The sequence below is a fragment of the Gracilinanus agilis genome, chromosome 4, assembly GCF_016433145.1.
Source record: "Gracilinanus agilis isolate LMUSP501 chromosome 4, AgileGrace, whole genome shotgun sequence".
Taxonomy (NCBI): Eukaryota; Metazoa; Chordata; class Mammalia; order Didelphimorphia; family Didelphidae; genus Gracilinanus; species Gracilinanus agilis.
Window position 1 is genome coordinate 134,116,764 of NC_058133.1, and position 24,513 is coordinate 134,141,276.

General features: G+C 35.3%; 1 protein-coding gene across 1 annotated transcript in view; it reads left to right on the plus strand.

Moving 5' to 3' along the window:
- DNAH14 (dynein axonemal heavy chain 14) overlaps positions 1-24,513 on the plus strand; it is a 374,871-nt gene that overhangs the window by 114,644 nt on the left and 235,714 nt on the right. The window contains exons 26-29 of the mRNA XM_044674970.1: positions 6,283-6,357; positions 14,450-14,537; positions 16,908-17,161; positions 22,713-22,944. Of these exons, the coding sequence (XP_044530905.1) occupies positions 6,283-6,357; positions 14,450-14,537; positions 16,908-17,161; positions 22,713-22,944 (649 nt within the window). The remainder of the gene's footprint in view (positions 1-6,282; positions 6,358-14,449; positions 14,538-16,907; positions 17,162-22,712; positions 22,945-24,513) is intronic.

Here is a 24,513-nt window from a genome sequence, read left to right on the forward strand (position 1 = left end):
GATTAGTACTGAAGGTGGAAAATATGCTACATCCAGAATTATTATTAAGGGAATTTCTAGAGGATTCTGGGAAGATGGCTGCTTAGCCCAAACAAAACTTCAGACCTCCATATCCTACCACACCGAGATCAAAAACAAAATGCTTCAAGGGGAAAGAAAACCAAATCTAACAACAGGACAGAGCTGGGGGATCCTACTGCTGGACAGTTCAAGAGGTATGCCAAGAAAAAGACCTGAATTCTTGAACTGTTGGTTTTGAGGGTAAGGAGGAAAGAGAATCCAAGGACCCCTCCCCCACGTGCTGTGCTAAGTCTCCAGTGACTCCTGGAATCTCTGGGTGGACAAACGCACTAGTCCAGAGAGGGCCTTGTTAGCGCCGGGCTCAGAGCATTGAACAGAGACACAGGGAGGCACCTAGAGGAGAAACGCAGAGAGGCAATCTTGACACAGCAAAAATGTTCCATTTTCCCCCCTGGGAGGCTGAAGACAATTGAAAAAATGGAATACATAAACTAAAATAAGAAAATAGTGTCTTGAAAGCAAAAATTGACCAGCTTGAAAATGAAGCAAAAGATGAAGTGAAAAAAAATGAAGTGAAAGATGACCTACAAAGAAAATCAGACCAGAAGGAGAAGGATGACCAAAAAAGCAGGGATGAAATTCAGTCTTTAAAAATTAGAATTCAACAACTTGAAGCAAATGACTTCACAAGGCAGCACAAATATCTAAAACAAAATGAAAAGAATGAAAAAATTGAGGAAAATGTGAAACACCTCATTGGTAGAACCTCAGATCTGGAAAACAGATTGTGGAGAGACAATTTAAGAGGACTACTGGAATATCATGACAAAAGAAAAAGCCTGGACATCATCCTACAGGAAATTATCCAAGAAAAATGTTCTAACATTCTCAAACAAGAAGGAAAAGTGGAAATTGAAAGAATCCACAGATCACCCCCTACATTTAAACCATAACTGATAACTCCCAGGAATATTATAGCCAAATTCAAAAATTGCCAAACCAAGGAAAAAATATTACAAGCTGCTAAGAAGATGTCATTCAGATACCAGGGAACCACAGTTAGGATAACACAGGGTCTGGCTGCATCTACACTGAAGGACTGGAAGGCATGGAATATAAAATTCAAGAAAGCAAGGGAACTAGGTCTACAACCAGGAATCAACTATCTAGCGAAACTGACTATATTCTTGCAGGGGAAAGTATGGTCATTTAATAAAATTGAAGACTTAAAAGCATTCATAAAGAAAAAATTGGACTTAAACAGAGAATTTGCTGCCCAAACACAGAACTCAAGAGAATCATCAAAAGGTAATTAAGAGAGGGAAAAAAACCCATAACCTTTTCTTTAAGGGAACCAATAAGTTCAAATGATTTATATCCCTATAAGAAAAGATGATATTGGTAACTCTTAAAAATTGTTATTATCATCAGGGTAGCTAGAAGAAGTATACTTAGAAGGAACAGTGACAAACGATGAAATGTCAAGATATATACATATATATGTATGTATGTATAAATATATATAATACTAAAGGTTAAAAAAAGAAGATAAGCTCTTCTTTCCTCAACAGGAGAGCTAATGAAGAGAGATGGTGGCTCTGATTGGCCCGCCCATGCCAAGGGTTTAATGTCTTCTCTGGCTGCAGCATCTGGGAGAATTCAAAATTAATTTTGACTATATAAACACAAAATGGATGAATCATGAGTTTCTGGAATCCTTAAAAATGACACTTGAGCACTTATCTATTTTAATATTTATCTTCAAACTTGACCCATCATTGTCATTAATTTTACTCATCAAAGCTGCTTGTGGAAAGTAATGGAGCTTGGGATGGGCTTTGGTCATTATTGGGGTCAACCCTGTTCCAGTTTCCATGTTTTCTTTATTGATAAGAGGGGTTCCTCCTGGACTCCTGTCTATGTCAAAATTATAGATCTAAATATTGTCCTATTATTTCAGTTAGTCAAGATGTCCAAATAGGATATTAGTTCTTTGCCTTTGGTTGTCTAGATGGTAAAGCTTAATTGAATATCTTATGTCCTTCCTCTAATTTGTCATGATAGGATATTTTGAGTAAGTGACTTAGATCCCATTCATTTTAAGAACAGTCATTTCTAATTGCTACATTTGCCACCCCAACCAATAAAAAGATTAAAAGAATTGCAGTCCTACCTATCTTTATCCAACAAATAAGAGATAGGAGCCTTATGGCCTTAAAAGGTGGAACACACTTCCCCTATCTTGTGCAGAGCATCATCTAGCTCAATATCATGCTCTAGCAGCCCCATAATTTTCATATTTCATGTTCAAGAAGCCAAAGGGAAATTTCATGGAGAACCCCCAATGGGTATTGTGCTTCTTCTACTATGCTTCCTCCCAGTGGCTGCAAGAGCTCTAAACCTGGCTCTAGGTTCAAGGCTCTCTCTCCCCTGTATTTTTAGCCAAAGAACAGAGGGAACTGTCATTAAGCATAAAACCAGGTTCAGGGCCATTCAAGAAAACTCTTCTGCTTTTCTAGGAATGAAGACAGTTGTCACTGAATCAATGAGGACAGCAAGGGTAGGACAGGGTTACAAAACTTTGATAAGTTTATAAGTTCATATCACAGGAAAGTCTGTGATATGAAATAAAAATGGGATTTTTGGAAAGTTCCTAAACCAAAAAGCAGTTTAGGGAGTTTCTTAAAATATCTAGTAATGTTCAAACATTGGCCCACGTATAGCTTTGGCCCTTGAAAATCCCCATTGGAGCTCCAAGGCTGACTATTTAACTTGGGCCCTTTTTTGGTCAATCATATTTTTGAGATACATGTGCAGGTGTCTTAATTCTCACAATGGATAGATACATAATTGACAGTAAGATGTGTGCCAAAAATGATATGTATATATAAAAAAACAACAAAACCTGTTGACTGTTCTTGTGAAAGTCAAGAACTAATGGGCTGTTCATGAAGGAAGCAGTTCATTCTTATTGCAGAATTGTATTTACAAGGTATAACTGAAGTTTACAATAGCTCTACTATGTATTGTGTTAATTTTATAAATAACTTGATAATTCACAAAAGATGAATACTATTGGTACCTCTTTGGTTACCAAACAATTGAAAAGGTTTAAAATAGGTATTCAATGGGAAGGTTCTATAGGCATCTGATAACTACTGCTATTATACCAGTATTAGGATATATTACATGCCCCAGGGTTTACTTTTCAACTTTTACTAAGCTCTTATCACAGTTTGCTTTGTATTTTTAATAATTTCTATAAACCAAGGGTTCATTAAAACCACTGTATACTGTATGCTCTGTTTTTAAGATTGAGTGATAACAAAATCAGGCCACAAATTCTGGGGCCACTTAGCTGTGTTTTAACAATAAAAATATTTTAATAAAAAAAGAAGATAATATTAAGAGAAATGGGAAAAGAGACAAAATGGTGTAAATTTTTATTCCATAAAGAAGTGGGGGGGGGGGAACAGGGAAGAGAGCCAATACAATGGAAGGGGAAAGAGGTTGGAGAGAGGAAATATTTAATTCTTAAGTGCATTGAAATTAACTTAAAGAGGGAAGAACAATCAGATCCATTGGGGCAGAGAATTGATTCACACCTATAGAGAAGTAGAAGGGTAACAAACAGACTGGTGGGGAGGGAGAGGGTGGGGGGTAGATTAAAAATACCCTAAAGAATAATAAGAGATGAATAAGAAGAGAGAGGGGAGAAAGGAAAGCACAATAAGGGAGGGAACTAGGGGAACTGATTAAAAATGAAACACTGGTATAGAAGGAAATAGTAAAAGAAGAAAGGGCAGGACAAGGAGAGAGATTCAAAATGTTTGGGAATACACAGTTGATAAATATAACTCTGAATGTGAATGGGATGAACTCACCCATAAAATGGAAGCAAATAGCAGAGTGGATTAGAAAGCAAAATCCTACCATATCTTGTCTACAAGAAACACATGTGAGGCAGGTAGACATACATAGAGTAAAAATAAAAGGCTGGAGCTGAATTATTATTAAGTGGGGTATGGATAGTAGGGTCTTTAGAAAATTAAACACTTCTTTTAGTGGCCTCAACTTTCTTTCTAAAGTAAGGTTTATATTATTAATACTGCTATTGTTTAAGTATTAATATATGGCTTAAAATCATGGTATACCATATTTTTCAAAGAATTTATATTGAGGATCATCCAAGGGCAACAAGGAAGAGTATAATGGGCAAGGTTGCAAAAGCAAATTGCAAAATTGCAAATAGGGAATTCTGAAGTGTAGAGGTTGTCATCAGAGAATTTTAAGACCACCATACAAAAGGACAGGAGATACTATGATAAGAGGAAGGAAAGGTCCATGTGCTCCACTATAGTTTATGTGATATCACTAGAGAAGGGATCTCAACAAAATCCCTGTGGAGGATTTACAGAAGAACATGTCTCAGGACATGGACTGGCACGGCAAGGCTATAATTTGCATTATTTGAATAATTGTCATTATAGAATGACAAATGCATCAAAGAATCAAAATTAAAGAACACTAAAATGCCTTTCTCAAGAAAAGGAACCAGAATAACTTCACCTTTTTTTACAGGGTGACTAGTGTGATAGGTTAGAGAAAGGGTATTGGTATTTCCAGATTTCAACAAAGTATTTGATAAAAATTTCTTGGGCTATCTTTGTGAAGAAAATGAAAAGAGAATGGCTAAATGATAGTGTAGTCAAGGTTCAGAACTAGTTGAATAACAAAACATAAAGAGTAATTATTAATGGTTTCATTTCCAGTTGGAAGGAGGTCTCTAGGGATCGGTTTTTGGTCCTGTGCTGTTCAACAACTATATTCATGATATGAATAATCAGTCAACAAGCATGTATTAAATGTACCAGCCCTGTGCTTGGCTCTTGTAAAGGTGCAAATAACATACAGATAAAGGAAGAGACAAATATCAAATTTATGACCTGAACATAGGTGAGACAGCCAACATGCTTAGAGAGCAGAAATAGGTTTAAAGGAATCTAAGACCAAGACAATAGGGCATACCTAAGAAGATGAAACATAATGAATGAAGCTAAAACTCTATAAAGGACCAAAAAAAATCAACTTCACAAAATACAGGGAAGTGAAGTAAGAAAATTATACATTTGTGAAAGATTTAGGGATTTTATTTGACTCATTATGAATCAACAGTGTGATCCAAATTTTATTTGACTCATTATGAATCAACAGTGTGATCCAACCACCAAAATAGCAAATGTACTATTCAGCTTCATTAAGAGGATTATTAGGACTTTACTATACATAAACATATGGTAGCAAAACCAAGAACTTAAAAGAGAGAAATAATTACCCACAAAAATGTAAAGTGCCCAAATGAACCAAAACAAGAAGTGGAGATTTCAAAGAACTCAGTATCAAAAAATAAAATTGAACAAATTATAAAAGAAGTAGTGGCAGAGAAGGAAAAAGGGAGAAACTTGGTCCAGAATATTTACAAGTAAAATTAATCATTTAATGAACAATGAATAATTATGCTACGTAAATTATACTTAGTAATTGAAAATGAATTTTTACAAATTCCTTTTTATTAAATATGTTCCAATATCTAAACTTTTTCAGTCATTTCAATTGTGTATGACTCTTCATGACCCCTTTTGGGGTCATTTCTTGTCATTTCTTGGCAAAGATACTGGAGTAGTTTGCCATATCCTTTTCTAGGTCATTTTACAGATGAGGAAACTGGGGCTAATACTCATTTAAGTTCAGGCTAAAAAACCATTAACATACTTTTTGCAACTATCTTCTACAACTCTTAGTTCTTTCACCTTTTTTCATAGCCTACTTTTACCCACAAATCATACTCCATACCCATATTTTTAGCAGTGCCAGCCCTATGATGATGGAAAGTCTGCATTAAATTTACCATTAATATTGTAAGACCCCAAAAGAAAAAGGTTACCAAGTTGCATAAGGAGAAACAAACTGTCCCAGGTTGGAAAGAGACCAGGTCAAAACTCATATGTTCATCAGTAATGGAATCAGGTCTGGGAACAATTCCTGCTGTTTCAGCTTGGATGAAAGAAGGAGATCTAGTCTTTGTTTATATGCATAGATTTTAATTATAATATTTGTGTTCATAGGACTATATAGACAGATTTCATTCTCTTTGACAACTATAATCAAAGTGATACTTGGGAAATTATCACAACTGTACATTTAATGGAGCATTTTAATATGTATTAGTAATTTTTAATATTTTTTTTTACAAACTTCTAGGAAAGTTCGTGTGAGAACAAATGTAGAGCAATGGCTGGTAAATGTGGAGAAGAACATGTTTGAAGCAGTAAAGATGTAAGTGTGACTTTCATTATCTTTAACAATTATGCACTAAATTCTCAGCTATCAATCCAATAAACATCTACTAAGCACTGGCTATGTATAAGGCATTGAATACAAAGATATTGAGATTACATGTGTACCCTTCAAGCAGCTCCACGAAGATTCCTAGTGGGTAAGACACTCAGAAAGGGGAACCAAAGACTGAGTGCAAATGGGTTACGGGTTAAGGACTAAGGGAAAGAGAACATTAGGTGAGAATAAAGACACACAAAGAAAGTTCTGGCATAAGGTAGTCAGACAGTGAGTAAGCTCTGGTGGACAAGAGCTTAATCCTCAACTGCCATATAGCTACTTTTATTGGGGTTACAACAGTATAGAGGGAAGGGGAGAGCCAAGTGGTCTGATATATTAACATTATGAGGTAATCATGAGATACAAACTGCCACAGGATTCTAAGACAATGACCAGAATTGATTGTTTCAGGTAAAATAAGGAGACTGAGATAACTGACCAGGCTTCAGGAATGTAGCCTTAGGGAAGGGCTAGGAATTTGGCAAGGTTGAGGTTCAATTTTACACAAGGTTACAGAAATCAATCATAAGTAATACAAGAGTCAGTTTTTGAGCACTCTTAAAATAATATCAAGATTAATATATATCTGGATTGCTACACCGTAATCCCCATATTTGAGGAATATACAGTCTAAAAGATTAAGAAAACAAATAAATATGATTTCAAAAAGGGATGAATTAGGATACAAAGGGAGACTAAAAATAATCTTAAAAATTTAAGTAAAGAGACATCACTTTCAGCTAGGATCATCTAGATAAGGTTTCATGGAATAGGTAGTAGAATAGGAACTACAAAGGGAGACTAAAAATAATCTTAAAAATTTAAGTAAAGAGACATCACTTTCAGCTAGGATCATCCAGATAAGGTTTCATGGAATAGGTAGTAGAATAGAAATACTAAAGGATATAAATACATAAAAAAGAAAAGCCAGATAGAAAGACAAAATATATGGTAGGGAAAAAAAGCATAAGAAGGATAAAGAATTAAAGTCTGAATTTATTGTGTTTATAAAAGATGTATATACAAAAATTTACATATATTCATGATTATTTATTATGAAATTATATGCAATAATTATCAGTTCATTTTAATGGTAAAATGAATTTGAACTATATATGTATACATATAAAATTTTTGTGATTAAAAATGCAAGAAATAAAAGTGATAACTAATATGAAAGGGAAAAAAGTTGGGCCTTGATGGTCACTCAGATTTTAATAGGCAGATATTAGGAAGGTATATATTCCAGTCATGGAAAATACCCTATGTGAATGCAAAGAAGTTACAGGAAATAGAATGAGATCAAGGAACAGCAAGTAGTCCAATTTGGCTAGAATGAAATGTGTGGTAATGAAAGTGTTATAAAATAAGCCTAGGTAGGAGTCAGATTACAGAGGAGAGAGAAAATACATAGCAAGGTATGTGTTTTATTCTATGAGAAATAGGGAGCTACTAATAGTTTTTGAAGAGAGTACTGACATAGTAAGACCTATGTATTATTTTGATGGTTAGGTGAAAGATGCAAGAGAGAGGGGCCTAGAGACAAATTCTAAAACTTTTTAAACAGTCCAGGTAATGAGTGTCAGAGCTAGCATCTTCACAATCTGATATTCTATCATTCTAAAAGTGAGAAATTTCCAGATAGATCCACCATATGAATTCCTTGTGCAGTGTGGCTTTGATGTAAAATGGCTACAAGGACAGTTGACTTCACTATCATACAAAGCCATTATAAGATTTTTGTAGGCTTTTGAGATTTTAAGAAAGTTGAAAACCTCTCTTGATACTGATGCTAATTCATCACAGACGATTCCTATGAAATTGAGAGATTTGAATAATTTTATTTCACTTTTACTCTACAAAATCCTTTATCTCTAGTAGCCATTTTTAAATCCTAGTATTCTACAGTAATAATTTTTCTGAGGATTTTTTCCCAATGACTTTCTGTTTTTTCTCTCCATCATATGGAATTGTACATACTAGGTTTTTCCTTAATCATTGTTCATGTCGCTAGTGCAAATTTATCTTTTAAAAAAGAGACCTTTGATACCTTGTCTACTCTTCCCCCTTTCCAATTCAGTGAAATGCCTATTTAGCTCTCATCTTCCTTTATTCTCTTTTTCTTTCTGAGTTTTGACTCACCCCAGCCTCATTCTCAGGATCCTAAGGGTAATTCTAGCATAGAGATGGGCAAAATGTCTACTATTCACACCTGTAGATCTGGAGTCCCCAGCTGGGACTCCATTTATACAAATTCATCACTGCTAATGCCTATAACATTGCTTGCCTTTGCTCTTCATAAATTAGAGCTATAAGCCTTTATCATTTCAAGAATGACTATGAGGGAGAAAATGTCCAGAGCCACTCAATGAAGGATTTTTGGTAGCCCATTATATTAGTTAGAAAACCTCTTAGTATTATACAAATAATATATTTGAAGATGTTGAATTAACAATTATGATATATGTTATCATCATAGCTATGACCATATCATTACCCAAAATATTTTATTTAATTCTTAATCTTATATGGCTCTTTGTATAATTTTGTATATCTATATGCTAAACACTAGGCAAACAGAATTAAATGGCCAGCACTCCTTTTTGATGCTCAAAGGATAAGACTGATATAAAATACATAGAATACTATACAAATAGTGCAGTTACATTAAATAAAAATGTTACTAATAATATGTTTGAGGACTTACTTCAAATAAATAATTGGAATGTAAATATTCTGAGCATCAAATGTATTACCCATATCATTATGATCACAGATCCATCAAAATATGTAAACTAAAATCCATCAAAAGAAGAAAATGTTAACATATTAAAGGTCAATGAGAAAGTGATGTTGCTGGAAATTGGTTAGTATGAATAAAGAAGTTCCAATTTCTTAAATGAGAAATGACTAAAGTAAAAATCTTCAGGAATTCATTATGAAATTTTCTTCTTGACATTTTGTTTACTACATTTCAATATCATTAATTTCCTTCATAGTCCTATGTATTTTATTTTGTGCATTTAAAGTCATTATTTGGATTCTTTCTACAACTATCTCCTTCCTTAACTCACATGAAGAGATGGCTCTTTTTGTTAAGACAAACTCCTTTACATGCATAAATGATCTCATTCCACCTATAGTTCTCTAGGATGTTGCCCCCTCCATCACCTCTACTTGTTCATTTATCTTCTATTTCTTCCTACCTACTGGCTGTGTTCCTACTATCAACAAAAATGCCCATATCTCCCTTTTTCTCAAAACACTTGCACATGATCCATCCATCCTCACCAACTATAATCTCATGTTTCTGTTCCTTTTTGTGGTTAAATTCTCTGAAAAGACTATGTACAATTGATGCCCTAACTTCCTTCCTTTTCATTCTCTTCTTAATTCTCTAAAGTCTGGCTTCTTACCACATCAAGCTATGGAAAGTGTTTCAGTGATTTCTTAATCGCCCAATATAATGTCTTTTTTTTTCATTCCTCTTCCTTCTTAACCTCTCTGTAATCTTTGAAACTATCAATTAATCACATCTCTTTAACTCTCTCTTCTTTCTAGATACTACTCAATCCTACTTCTCTTCCTATCTGACTGTGCCTTCTCAGTATCCTTGGCTGGATCTTTGTCCAGGTCAAAATGGAGGTCCAGTAGGACTCTGTCCTGAGTAGGACTCTTTCCTTCTATACTACTTGGTGATCTCATCCATTCCCATAGGTTCAATGATCATCTCTATGCTGGATTCTCAAATCTACTTTTTCAGCCCCAACCTTTCTCCTAACCTTTAGACTTTAAGTTCCAACAACCTATTAGACATCTGAATTATAAATATCTTAATTTCCACACATCCGAAACTGATTTCTATTTCCCCTCCAAAAAAATCACCTTTTTCCAGACTTTGCTCTTCCTGTCAGACACCAGCATCCTCCCTTTTTCCAGGCTCACAAACTAGGCGTTATCTTTTAGTCTTCACTCTGTTACCTCCAGTATTTAAACTGTTGCCAAATCCTGTCTATTTGACCTTCACAGCATTTTTTATACCTCTCTGTCTCTTGTAACATTGCCGCTACCCTTATATCAAGTTCTGATCACATCATTTCTAGGCTATTTTAAAAGCCTTCTGGCTGGTCCCCCATCACAGATTTCTTCCCTATTTCAGTCAGCTGTGGGATTGATCTTCCTAAAGTGCAAGTTTCACCTTGTCACTCCTACCATTAAATATACTCCAGTGGTGCCCCATTACTTCCAGGGTCAAATAGAAAATCTTCTGCTTAGGGTTCAAAGTTCTTTGTGAGGGTTTAAGACTCCCACAGATCCAGGAAAATCTCGGAGGCAGGACAGGGTCAGTGACATGACTGAAATGAATGAGAGTAATCAGGGTTTCAGCCAGAGCCAGGCATCACAAAGATTGCTCTGGTCAGCTTTTGGGCTGTATTTATTTTATGCACTTTGAGATCACACATAAAGTTGGCATGGAAATACATTCTCACCATACATCTTTTCTTAGAGACTGTGTTAGGTATGTTTGATATATCTCTGGGCCACAGTGGTGAGAAAGTATAGGTTTTTTCATGGGAGACAATTTCTCCATTTCATTGTTCTTTTATGTGTATTTTACCAAATCAGGGACAGGGGGGAAACTTGGAGACTATTCTGTCCTGTTTTTGTAGGCACCTGTATATGGGAGCCTAAGTTAGGGTTTTTTAAATCTTTAACATTAAATCACTATTTTCTGGTTTGTTGTGAAGTGAATTCTAGGGAAATTTCTGTATTACTGCATGTAAAGGAGGGAATTTCCTAGGAGTTATAAGGGACCTGGGGGAGATTCTGCTATTAGCCTGTATTGTTTTTCTGTGTTTCCCTGGGGCTGAGTAAGGATATTGATTACAATGATTCAAATAAAAGGGAATGTTAGTGAAAAAAGAGTCACATGGGGGAAACTGAGTGGAATTACCATGCTTCTGTCACCTACTACGTAGGGTTCAAAGCTTGTGTGGGTTGTGCCAATTATCAGGAGCTTTAATGGCTTTCCAGAGTTCTTCAAATAATCACAAATGGCTTACTGTGAGCATAGCAGAAGTCATTGATTTCTTGCCAATGTTGGGACCTATGTTACTGTCTCTGTGCCAGGGTATATGGACTATGAAGAAATTATTGGGACATGTATGTGGAAAGACTGATGATAATAAGGCAATTATAGTGGCATTGAAGGAACAGATTAGACAACTGATAGAGATAAATAGAAAAATAAGAGAAGGACAAACAGCTGGATGCCCATACCATTATGCAACTTGAAATAATCTAAAAACAGCAACCTGACCCCTGTGCAATAAAGGAAGAGAACAGTACAGAGACAGAGAAAAGTGCAGAAACTACTGTGTCTATATTTCCCATTTGTGATCGCACAATTTTACAGGCAGATTCTGAAATAGTTCATGTAAAGGGATACCTTTTACTGGAAATGATTTGGAAATTTTGAAGAGATGGTTTCCCAAGTTCTACCTAGATCTGCAAAAAAAATAAAAGAAATGAAGAGGGCTTTTAAGCTTTATAATCCATCTTTTGAGGACATTGAGTTTTTATTGACTGAATTTTATTCTCCCAGCGAAAAAACAAAATTCATAGAGGAAACAAGAAATAATCAGAATTTGACATTATGGCCAACAGAGTTCAGTGATCTAGAATTAAGTTCTTATGCCAGCATGAATTATTTGATCAGGTGTAGAGAAGATTTATTAGAGGCGATGTGACTGCATGCTCATTGTCCAAGTTCTGGGGTATATTTGAGAAGATGAAGCAGGGGGTAAGATGAACACCCAAGTGTGTATCTAGATCATCTGGTAGAAGCAGCAGAGATGACCCTTGGGTTTCGTGATTTACAAGCAGAAGACACAATTCAACATATTCAGTGAAGAGCAAACTTTTTAAAGAAAGGGCCAAAGGAAAGGAAATGCTCATCTGTCAGTCTGTTTCTAAGGCAACTCTTTGGAAGTTTCTTTGTATTGTATCCTACTCATTGTATTCGTCAGATTAGGAATAATGTCCTGCAGCTGGATAGAACATTTCAGGGGGCTGCATCTGGCCCATGGGTCATAGTTTGCCCATCACTGTATTAGACAACAGTTTGTAAATGGTTGTGCTGTCCCTATGCAGACTTACTTTCGTCTTCATTGTCCTGGGTGGGAGAATCTGTCTGTGGAAGACCTACGAAAAATAGCTACTTATGTTCATGACTCTTAAGGAGAAAGATTTAAAAGCAGCAAGAAGTAATGAATCTGAGAAAGATTCAGTCATTACAGATCTAAAGAGACAATTAAAAGAAGCAAAGAAGCAAAAAGAAACATATTTTAGGAAACATTTCTAGGCATGGAAATCCCACCAATTAAGTGCAGGATGAGTAACTCTTGGGAAGTGCAGGACATGACTGAAAATGACTGAACAACAACAATAAAAACTGATTAAATGACCAGACTGCCAAAGTGATCTCTGACACAAAAAGGTTAAGAATCCTATCTCTAGCCTCTTAGAGGCAATGAGGTGGAACAGTGAATAGAGTACTAACCCTATTAATTAGAAGACCTCAGTTCAAAACTGGCCTCAGACCTTTAATAACTATGTGGCCAAGTTACTTAGCCTCTCTTAGACTCAGTTTTCTCATTTGTAAAATGAGAGTAATAATGGTACCTACCTCACCAGGGTCATTGTAATGATCAAAGGAGATAATAGTTACAAAGTGATTTGCAAACCTTAAGTCACTATATATATTAATGCTAGCTATAATAATATTATTGTTATATTCTTTTAAGGTTGTAATAGTAAAGTAAAAAGGGAAGTTTTAGAAAAGTTTTGATAGAATTTGACAACGGACTGAATATATGGCAAGGACAGAGATGAGGAAAAGATTGTCTTCTGATGAGGCACTTTATTAATTTCTAAATCTTTAAGTTATGTGCCTTATAGAAAGTGTCATTCACAGGTGCATCACTTGCTTTGAGAGTGTTCAGCTGCAGTAGGGCTAAAATTAATTGAGTGTCTACATTAAGCCCAGCACTGATATGGCTAGGTCATGGGAGTGAGGGGTAACCCGACTACTTAAAAGGAGATCATCAGGACCAGTTTAGAAACGGGGCAGATCAAGGTTTACCTGTGGAATAGTAATGGGATCTGGTCCATGAGTAAACACTGAACTTTCATCCTGGGTGAGATAGGGACACAGTCTTAAAAAAAAAAGTAGCCTTCAGAATTGGAGTTAGTAGGTGAGGACATCTGTAGGTAATATTTACACGTGCCATTTCTTTGTTTATATCATTAGTCTCTCTCCTGAGCTTCATTTCTACATTTCCAACTTCATGTTGGACATTTTTATTTGGATAGCCCATCATGAACTCTACTACAACATTCTAAAATCAAATAATCATCTTTTTCCCAGTCTTCCACTCTAGACTTCTCTATCTCTGAATCACCTCCATTTAGTCAATCATCAGACTCAAAATATTTTAGTCCTATTAATTCTCCCTCTCACCCCTCATGAAATCACTCACTAACTCCTATTGATTAATCTTATTTCTTACTTACAACTCTTTCTTTGTATACTACCTGCTTCCACCGTAATATAGGCCCTCATCTCCTTGATCCTGGACCACAACTCCTCACTTACCTGGTGTCATCTTTCTAATTTATTCTGTGGAATACTGCCAAATTAATATCACTAAAAATTACTTTGTATTCCCCAGTCTTTCCCTCCCTCCTAGATATATGCTATCAGTATATTTGAGGATTACTTGCTCTCCATAAAGTTCACCAGCCTCCATTGGCAAAGAGTATGCAAACCTCAGAGAAGAATATGGAGAACTGAGCATCAGAGATGAAATAGACCTTTAAATAGTTCTTTTTACAATACCAAAGTAATATGGAGAAATAAAAGGTTCTAAGAAAATCATTCACCTTATGACTTTTAGTCACTGAGTTAACAAATAAATTATTATGAACAAGATTGCTTATAAATGCCATATACAAAATGTTGTAATTGTAGGTTTTTAAACAAAGGAATTGATCAATTTGACCGAGAAAATTTTAGGAACTGGGTACAGTCTCATCCAGGACAAGTGATACTTCTTGTGGTAAGTTATTTCTTATGAAGATAGATTGTAAGCCTAAACAGTTTGTGGAAAAATGGAAGCATTGCCAACAAAACAGATATATAAAAATATGCTAAAAAGTGACCATTCTTGTTGCTTTTGTAGAATTACTAATTTTTACCTTTTAATGAGAAAGATTTGTTTTTTGAAGACAAGTATTCATTGCTTTTCTTTCTGTCATTTTTTTTTACAATTTCTTTGGAATTTTTAAAAGTGAAAAATACTATATAGTGTTTGGTATATTGTTAATAAGTTAATCTTTATTCATACTAGCAAGTTAATTATTCCAATACATTTTAATTGTGAAAGCTTTGATGAAACTCCAAATAGTGAAAAATTGACTAATATAAATTTTATTTTTAAATATATTTGACCTATTTTTTGTCTTTATGTCCATTTTTAGAAAAAAATTGAATAAAAGTAGCAGGGGAAAAAAGGTGGAAAATTGACAAAATCAATCAAAACACTGAAAAACCCTAAAATTATATGCAGTGTTTCAAACCCCTGGACTTCTGCTTCTGCAAAAGAGCAGAAGGAGATATATTCTAATACTAATATTAATATTAATTCTAGGATTAGAGGCAAGCTTGTTCCATATGATTTTACAATATTCAACTTGGTTTTAAGATTTTTCCCCAAATTTTTAGTTATCAACATTTAAATTTTTTCTTGACTCTGATTACTTCCTTTTGTATCAGTTCATAAAAAATTTTCCCAAGCTTCTTTGTATTCATTATTTTAAAATTTGTCTTATACTTTCATGTGCCATAATTTCTTAAGTCATTCTACAATCAGTGGGTATCTTTTTGTTTTCAGTTCTTGAATACCCCAATAAGTACTGCTATAAATAGCAGTTATAGCTGGGGGTATGTGCTTAGCACTTAAATATCTAAGTCAAAAGGATACAGACATTTCAGTCATTTTATATGCATAACTCCAAATTGCTTCACAGAATGATGTACTAATTCACAGATCCACCAACAATGCATTAATGTGTTCATATTTCTACCATCCTTTCAACACTGGCAATTTCTATCTTTTGTTATCTTTGACAATTTGCTAGAGGAAACCTCAGGATTGTTTGAGTATTCATTTCTCTTCATAGTGATTTGGAAATTTCTTTCAAGTAGTTTTTAATAGTTTGAAATTTTTTCTTTAGAGAATGTTTTTGATCATTTTTCTATTGTAGAATGACTTTTGATCATATATATTCTTGTAGTTGCCCATATATCTTTACCAGAAATGTTTGGTATAAAGACGTACTCCCCCACAATTACTACTTTCCTTCTTATTCTAGATATCTTAGGTCTAAGACATTCTATAAAATAATCACATCTGTATTGATATCTCTAATCTGTATAGCAAGATAATTTGGAGGTGGCATTAGGTTAATAGAAATAATCAGGTGATAGAATTAATAAGATATTATACTTTCTTGGTGTGGCACAAAATTCTATAAAAGACTTAGTGGAGAGAAGGGCTTAGAGATATCAAGTACCTATTTTTCTTTTTTCACTTCTATGTTCTTTAGGCATGGATTTCCTAGGCACTGTTTCCTTTGCCTACTCTCTGCTCTAGACCTATCACCTCTCCAATTGGCTAAATGGAGATTTAAAGTTCTGGTGAAAGGGTAGAATAGTGGCAGAGGTATGAAATGAATATAATATTAAGTTTCTATGAGCAGATTGCTCAAGATATCCCACTATTAGGACCCAGAAAGAGGAGGAACATTGAACAATTTCCTGAATGATATTTATGTTTGCACTTTAAATCCTCAAAGTTCTCATTTAAGTAAAACATCTTCCTTGGCCATTTCCCTTAATAGGTTAAAGCAGTGATGGGCAAACTTTTTAAAGAGGGGGCCAAAGGAAAGGAGATGCTCATCTGTCAGTCTGTGTCTGAAGTTTCATTGTATTGTATCCTCCTCATTGTATTCGTCAGATTACGAATAATGTCGTGGGACTGGATAGAACATTTCAGGGGGCCATATCTGGCCGGCAGCCTGCAGGTTGCCCATCACTGGGTTAAAGTATTCACTAACCTTTATTCCTTATTTTGCAACCCAAGACTTTGAAACTAAAATGTGTATTTGTAATATGCAAACATATTTTCATTAATTTATCACTCTAATTAAGATAGAAAGTTTTACCCAAACGAGTATACCTTTTAGAACAGAAATATAAGTATTAAGCATAATTCACTAATTAACTAATTGTTCTTGAGAATTAATTTTGGTTAGCTGTCTGCACAGACTTAATTTAAATTAAAAGCCTGTATTTTTCTTTAAAGTGAAATTTGTGATTCAAGGAAGTTAAAACTAAAGATAATCAAATTCGTGTGTCCTCTTTTCAGAGCCAAATAATGTTTGCTAATGACTGTAATGACAGTTTTAACAGTTCTGAGCCAAGTGTGCAATTGAAAAATGTCTATGAGAATCTCCTAAATGTCCTAGACCAGCTTGCAGATCTAGTGATGTCTGACACTCTTCATTTTCGAAAAAAAATTGTCCTAGAAGCATTGCTTACCCGTTATGTTTACTGCAGGGATATATTGACAGAAATGATAGACAATAATATCTTTAGAGAAGATAACTTTGAATGGACAAGGTACGTACTCCTAAATTTTATTAAGTAAGAAGAATCTTAGCAAAAACATTTCTCTCTGCGCATATTGATTCTCTTAAAATTTAGAAAATTCAAGCTGAATTCTCAAATATGTTTTTGACTAGTTAAAATGCTGTATACATGTTAGCCATTGTTTTTCTTTTAGCCTTTTTCTACTCTTCTTTATTATTTGTGCCTTCCTTCTCATTTATCCTGTCTATCTTATTAATACATCATTATTTGCTTCTTGACTCCCCCATTAGACTGTGAGATCCTTGTGAATAGGGGCTGTTTTATGTAGCTCTTTGTATCCTCAATGTTTAGCAAAGTGCCTGGCATGTAGGAGGCATTTAATAAATACTTATTGGTCCACCTCCTCACTACCTCCCCTTTTCTATCATCCCATTTCTCCCTAATTGCCCTCTTTTCTTCTCTTGGCCTCATTTTTTATTGTCATAGAGAGTATTCAAAAGATCTGCATGGATAGTATATTGGATAGAATACTGAACTTGGAGTCACAAAGACTTGAAGTTGGGTAACCCAGGGCAAGCCACTTATCCTCTGTCTACCTCAGTTTCCTCATCTGTAAAATGGGAATATTAATAATAATAGCACCTACCTCACGTGATTGTTGTGAAGATCAAATCAGTTAACACAAGTAAAGTGCTTTGCAAACTTCAAAGTGAGATATATATGTTAGCTTATTATTATTTTACCTTTTCCCCTGATTTGCTGCTAATTCCAATAATAACTATTGTGAAAAAGTATGTTTATAACTTCAGTCTGTTCTCTAAATTATGAATCTCTTCGCCATATTCGTAGATAAGTATTAGAGTAAGTGGGAATAGAACCAACTATACACAAGTGGGAGGGAGGGGAAGAAACCATCTATAAAGCCCTTAGAGCCACTGTGAAGTTCCAAACTTTCAAAGACATTTTATATGTCTTTGGTTGCCTGACTTCATAGGAAAAAAACCATCTCTCCAAAATTTTGTTTCTTTAACTTCCAAGAAAAGCTAAGATAAAGCATGATTGAAGTCTATTATGTCATTAAATATAGTTTAATTTTTTGATGTGACATTTATTAAACTGAGGATAACCAGAAGGAAGAAATGAATTCTGCATCTAATCAGAACCATTTTCATGACTACTAGTTCTCATAACTGCCAAGAACTCTATACATTATACCTTTTTTCTCATAGTTAACATTTTAAGACATTAATCAGGGAGCTAGGGAAGATAGGGGGAAAGATAAAGGAGGAATGCTGGAGGGAAGATCATCTCCCATCTGAGGGAATAATTTCTCAGATAGTCTATGGCTAATATTTCTATGTAATACAGCCTACCCTGTTTCTTGAGGCACAGTCAGCTTCATAATAGCCAGACTTCAAAGTCACATGGCAGACAGACAAGTCACCGCTAAAGAGCCAGTTTCAATAGATTATTATGAATTTAATTTCCTATAGGTTTCCTGTCATTTTGCTTTACTTATCTGTTGACACTATTGATGCAGTGCTTAAGAAATGTCCTTACAAGGACAAATGTGATCATTTAGCGCGTGATCTTCATGCAAGGATCCAGATAATCAAGGGGGAAAGTGCATTGGTGGTATTCCCCTAAATGACCAAACTGAATATTTGAATGTTAGGAGCACTGCAATAAAAGAATATACATGACGTGCCTTAAATATTGCAAACCTATTTAGTTCATCTACCCATTAGAAGCTAGGATGTCGTTCCACATTGCCCTTGATACAATAGATAGCCATCTAGAATTTTGAAAAGATGAATGTCCTACACGTTAGTAACATTACTTAGGCAGTTATGCAAAGAATAGATTTGAAAGGGAAGAGACTGGAAGCAGAGAATCCAATTAGCAAGAGATGAGAACCTTAAGGAAGGTGGTTTGAGTGGAGAGAATGGTTGTATGCATAATTAAAAGCCTTTTAAAATAAAATAATCAAGTATAGCTTTATGAATGTAGGATTACCACACAATCCTAAATATTGCCCCTAACATAAAGAAAGCATTCACGACATTGAATTCTTCTCTCTTCTCTATCATTATTCTAGGGCAAATACTGTCTTCTACAACAATGATCCCCTTTCACACTTTGACAGGTTATTGTCATTCTTCATCATGACAGCATCCTGCCTTCCTACCAATAGGTTTCTCCATAACCATTTAAAAGATTCCCAGATGTCATATTATTTGTTCTACATACTTCTCCTTTTCAGAGAAGGTTCCAGTTCCACATTAACATATTATCATTGTTCTGCAACTCAAAAAAGATATGCCAATTTGTCTTGAGCCATTATCTGGGGAAAAAGCTCATCAGGACAATCTACAGGTACTTTATAATGGCATACTGCCTCGTGGGATTTGATATTAAAGACCTGATTGGTGACTAAGAGTGATAAATTGCTTCCCAATTGAAAAAAATGCTCAAGCAGTCACACAAAATTTGTGCTCAAATGATCATTCAGAATTCATGCAATAGAGTAACACCTGACCCTTCATCTTAATTGTAAACACTATATATCATAAGGATCATTTTATCTTATGTCCCATACCCTATGGCAAAGATGTCAAACTCAGATAGAAATAAAGGCCGCCAAACTGTACATAAGCATACCTGGAGTCTTATATGTTAAACATTGTTTTGTTGTATTTATTTATTTATTTGTTTGTTTGTTTGTTTTATTCATTTATTCATTCATTCATTCATTTATTCATTTATTTGTTTATTTATTTATTTGGTTGGTTAGCAATTTCCTAGTGCCTACATTTTCTTCTGGTTCCTGAAGCACTTGGGAATGTTGAATGCCACATGTTAAGCACCTTTGCCCTTTGACATACTTAAAACTCTCTTTTGATGTTCTGGTTAAAAGAGAATAAGCCCTGTATTAATAACCTAAAGATACTGTGAAGATAATAGTAGGGCTAGGAGTCCATTGCAAGGCATGAAAACAGCTAAGGGCTTTGAATTCTGTTCTTGTGGATAAACTATCATCAATAGACTTCCCTTGCAAAATCTTAGTCCAAGAGGGATATCAAAGTGGCTTAATGGATAGAGAGCCAGACCTGGAATTAGAGAGTCCAGGGATTAAATATGTTCTTGGACACTTCCTAGCTGTCACTTAACCACACTTGCCTAGACCTAAATACCCTTATGCCTTAGAACCAATATTCAGTATTGATTCTAAGACAGAAGATAATGGTATTAAAAAAAAAAGCAAAAAATAAATCCATGGAATCCTCTCCATTCTTCCTTTCAACTTTTAGAAACTTTTTCTCTCAAAGCCTAGAGTATGTATAAGAATATTTTCATTCTTTATCTGTTAAGTACTTTGTGATAGTTAAAATATCCTAATTTAAGGTATTCCTCTCTCTTTTGTTGTTGTTACATATTGGGTATGATGAGTTTTCCAACATTCCAAAAAATACAGAGTTCACAAATCAGTGTAAACATATTGATGTGGTTACAGGTACTGTAAAATGCATGTTTTCTCTGGAAAGAAAAAATATCAAATAAAAAAGTACTGCTAAAAAAAAAAGAACTTTATGGTAGTGCAGTAACTCCATTTTACAGTTCACATCATATCTACTTTGGCAACAAATTACTCCTCATTGGTCAGAATTAAACTCCAAATAATCCTTCCTTTCAGTGCTTCTTCTATTTGTTTGTTTTTCCCCCCAAGGATGAAATTGCCACAGAGTTAAGTCTAGAATTTCTCAGCTGTTCTATTTCCACGGGGTGTCCAAGCAGGTGTTTCTGGACATGACAACTTCTTGCCTTCATGACACTTTAGTGACCAGTTTACAAAACTCCACACAATTCCTTCTTCTGTCCCACTGGTCATATCACCAGAACTATAGCATTGCTTCTCTTACTCCTCCAATGAATCTTCATCCAAATCCTCTCCATGCCCCACTCCCATGTTTTTCATAGGTTTCTACTCTGAAACTTATCAGTGCTACCCCACCATCTATTGTTATCTATAACAATAATGATGATGATGATAACCAACACATATGTGGCACTTTGCAAAGCACTTTAAAAATATTTTATTTTCACAACAACTTTGTCTGGTAATTATTACCCAATTTTACAAATGAAGAAATTGATTCTCTTCATTCAGTCTTTACTCAGTCTATTCCTGCGAGATCCTATTTGTATCCTGGGGTTCCAGATTACTTTCTTTACTGGCCCTGAACTACATATTTATGTCTAGACATTAGAGTTTAGAAATGTCATAGCACCAGAGAATACTGATGACCTAGTCTAACCCGCTTCATTTCATTAGTAAGAAAACTGAAGCCCAGAGAAGTAGTGTCAATCCCACAGGCACACAGTAACAGTCATAATTCAAGTCCTCCAGCTATGAAACTAGCACTCTCTTCATTGTGCCAAGAAGCATAGAACTGAAAGGCTTAAGTATTTAAAGTCTTTAAATACCGAATTAAATGTTTTGGGCAAATGAGATCCGAGTCATTTTCAAAAATGAATTTAAAAAAAGATGAAAGTAACCATTTTTTGTTGCTTAATCATTTTTCTGTCGTATCTGATTCTCCACAATTCCACTTGAGGTTTTCTTAGCAAAAAAAAAAAATTTAGAGTGGTTGGCCATTTCCTTCTCAAACTCATTTTATAGATGAGGAAACTGAAGCAACCAGGGTTAAATGAGTTGCCCAGGGTCACACAGCTAGAAAGTGTCTGAGGCAGGATTTGAACTTCTATCTTCCTGACTCCAAGTCAGGTAGGCTATCCAGCGCACCATCTATCTGTCCCTAAAGTAGCTATTAATTAACTTTAAAATATCTTTTTTTTTTTTTTGCGAAGAACCAAGAGATCATTGTACAAAGAAAGTGAAACACTGTGGAACAATATAATGGTCTTTACTGCTAATAGCAATACAATAATCTAGGACACTCCTGAAGCACTTATGAGAAAGATTGCTGTTCACATTGAGAGAAAAAATTGTGGGAGTAGAAATGCAAAAGAAAAAACATATGACTTATCATTTATCACTTGTATATATGGGTATATGAATTAGGGTTTGGGTTTTAAAAGAGCACTCTATAGCAAAAATGAATAACATGAAAATAAATATCTAGTGATAACATCCGTACAACCCAATGGAATTGCTTGACGTTTCTGGGAACAGGGAGGGAAGAGGGGAAGGAAAGAAAATGAATCATGGAAACATGAGAAAAAAAATTTAAGTAAGTAAATAAAAATTTAAAAAATATATATCATTTCTTCCTTTCTAACTATGTCATCTCCTGTGAATTACTAAGCATCTCCTCTACTAATTTTCTTCTGATATTATATCTGGGAGCATATTTATCCCAACAGTTTAAAGCCCTCTTGGTTAAACCTAGAAGTTTTCTTACTCCAATTACAAATAAGTTCCTTGAAGGTAATTGGTGTTTGATTTTTGCCTTTGTGTCCCAGTGCCTAGCATAGCACCTGGCATTTAGTAGGTGCTTAATAAATGATTGCTGACTAAGTAATATTGATTACTTGAACATTTTTAAAAATTGACTTTTAGGCAACTGCGTTACAAATGGGATAAAAAAGAGAAGACATGTTTTGTAGCTCAAGGAAAGGCATCCTTTCCTTATGGCTTTGAATATTTGGGCTGTACCACCAGACTTGTCATTACGCCTCTCACAGATAGATGCAGATTAACCCTTACTGGTGCACTCCACTTGAATCTTGGAGGCTGCCCTGCTGGCCCAGCAGGCACAGGGAAAACAGAGACTGTCAAAGACCTGGCAAAAGTAAGTACCTTCCTACAAAAAGAAGAAATGAAATGTGCCTTTGTTTCTTGTGCCAATTCTGATAAATCTCTTTAAATTATATTACATTTTCACCCAAAGCATTCCTTATCTATAACAATAGTCATCAGTCATATATTTATTGTATACCCAGGAAAATGAAACAGATTTAAATCTTTCAGATTTGAAGTACAAACTAAAAGTAAGAAAAATGGCTTATGTTCTCAAACGGTTTTAATCAAGCTGGGAGACAAAACACGCAGCCAGAGCATAATTAGCCAGCTCATGAAGAGATGAAAAATGTCATATTAGAGGTTAAGTAGCAAAGTGGCACATGGACAGCTAAGTGGCACAAGGGATAGTGTACTTGACCAGGAGTCAAGAAGTCTCATCTTCCTGGCCTCAGAAGTGTATTAGTGGTATGACCCGGGGCAAGTCATTTATCCCTGTTTGTCACAAGGAAAATGGAAATTTGCCACATTGAAAAAATGGAAAGGCTTCATGAAAGAGAAGAGATTTGTATTCGTTTTTAGGATTGGTAAAATTTTTAGACTTATGACTAGGATGAGGCTAATGAGGCCAAATGGTACAGGTGATAGAATGCTGGGGTTGGAGTGCAGAAGCCCAGAGTTCAAATTCAACCTCAGACACTTACTTAGTTGTATGACCCTGGGCAAATCCCCTGACCTCTGCCTACCACTGTTTCTTCAACTGTCTATAACAGTATGTTCCTCCTAATATTGGGGTGAGGATCAAGTGAGATAATATTTAGTAAGTGCCTGGTACATAGTTGCCACTGAATAAATGCTTGTTCACTTCTCCCCACCAAGGGTAAGGCTAATAGTATGAACAAAGATGAGGAACTGTTGACAGGGAAATACAAGATGCATTTAGCAAAGAGGCTGGCTAGGAGAGAGTGCCGTGGTCATGTTGGCAAGTAGCGAGTGATAAATTTAAGGAGATAAAATGGGGACAAACAGTAAGAAGTCTTAAATATCAGTTTGGACTGTAGGTAATGGAAACCAGTGAAGGTTTTTGAGCAAAGACAGTTGCATTACAAAGATAATTTTTACTGAAAATGTGGATCATGGATTTAAAGGGGGATAAACTAAAGGTAGGGTCACCTCTTAGGGGGTTCTTGCAGAGATACAGGCATTAGGGCTGGCATTATAGGGGGCACCAGAGATGTTAAAATATAACCTAAATGGTTTGTGGGTACACACTGGGTTGAAGGAGAGACAGGATCAACCAGTATAGGGAGACCAGGGTTCACGGTTTTAACTGACACAGGAATGGCAGTTGGCCCAAGGGTCCCCCAGCTCACCCTAGGCCAGGATCTATGGAACCAGCAGGCAAGGTAAAAGTTTATACAGGTTAATTGAGGGTAACTAAATAAAGGATGGGATAGGGGATTCTACACTGAAACCCTAAGGGGCAAACCACAGGAGGTAGGGAAGGACTTAACTACACTATTCAAATTGAACTAAGTCAGGCAGGACTCAAAGGAGCAGAACTGAAGTCACAGGGAAGGCTCCCTCAAACATGGTTCCAGCCAGGTTTGGTCAGCACAGC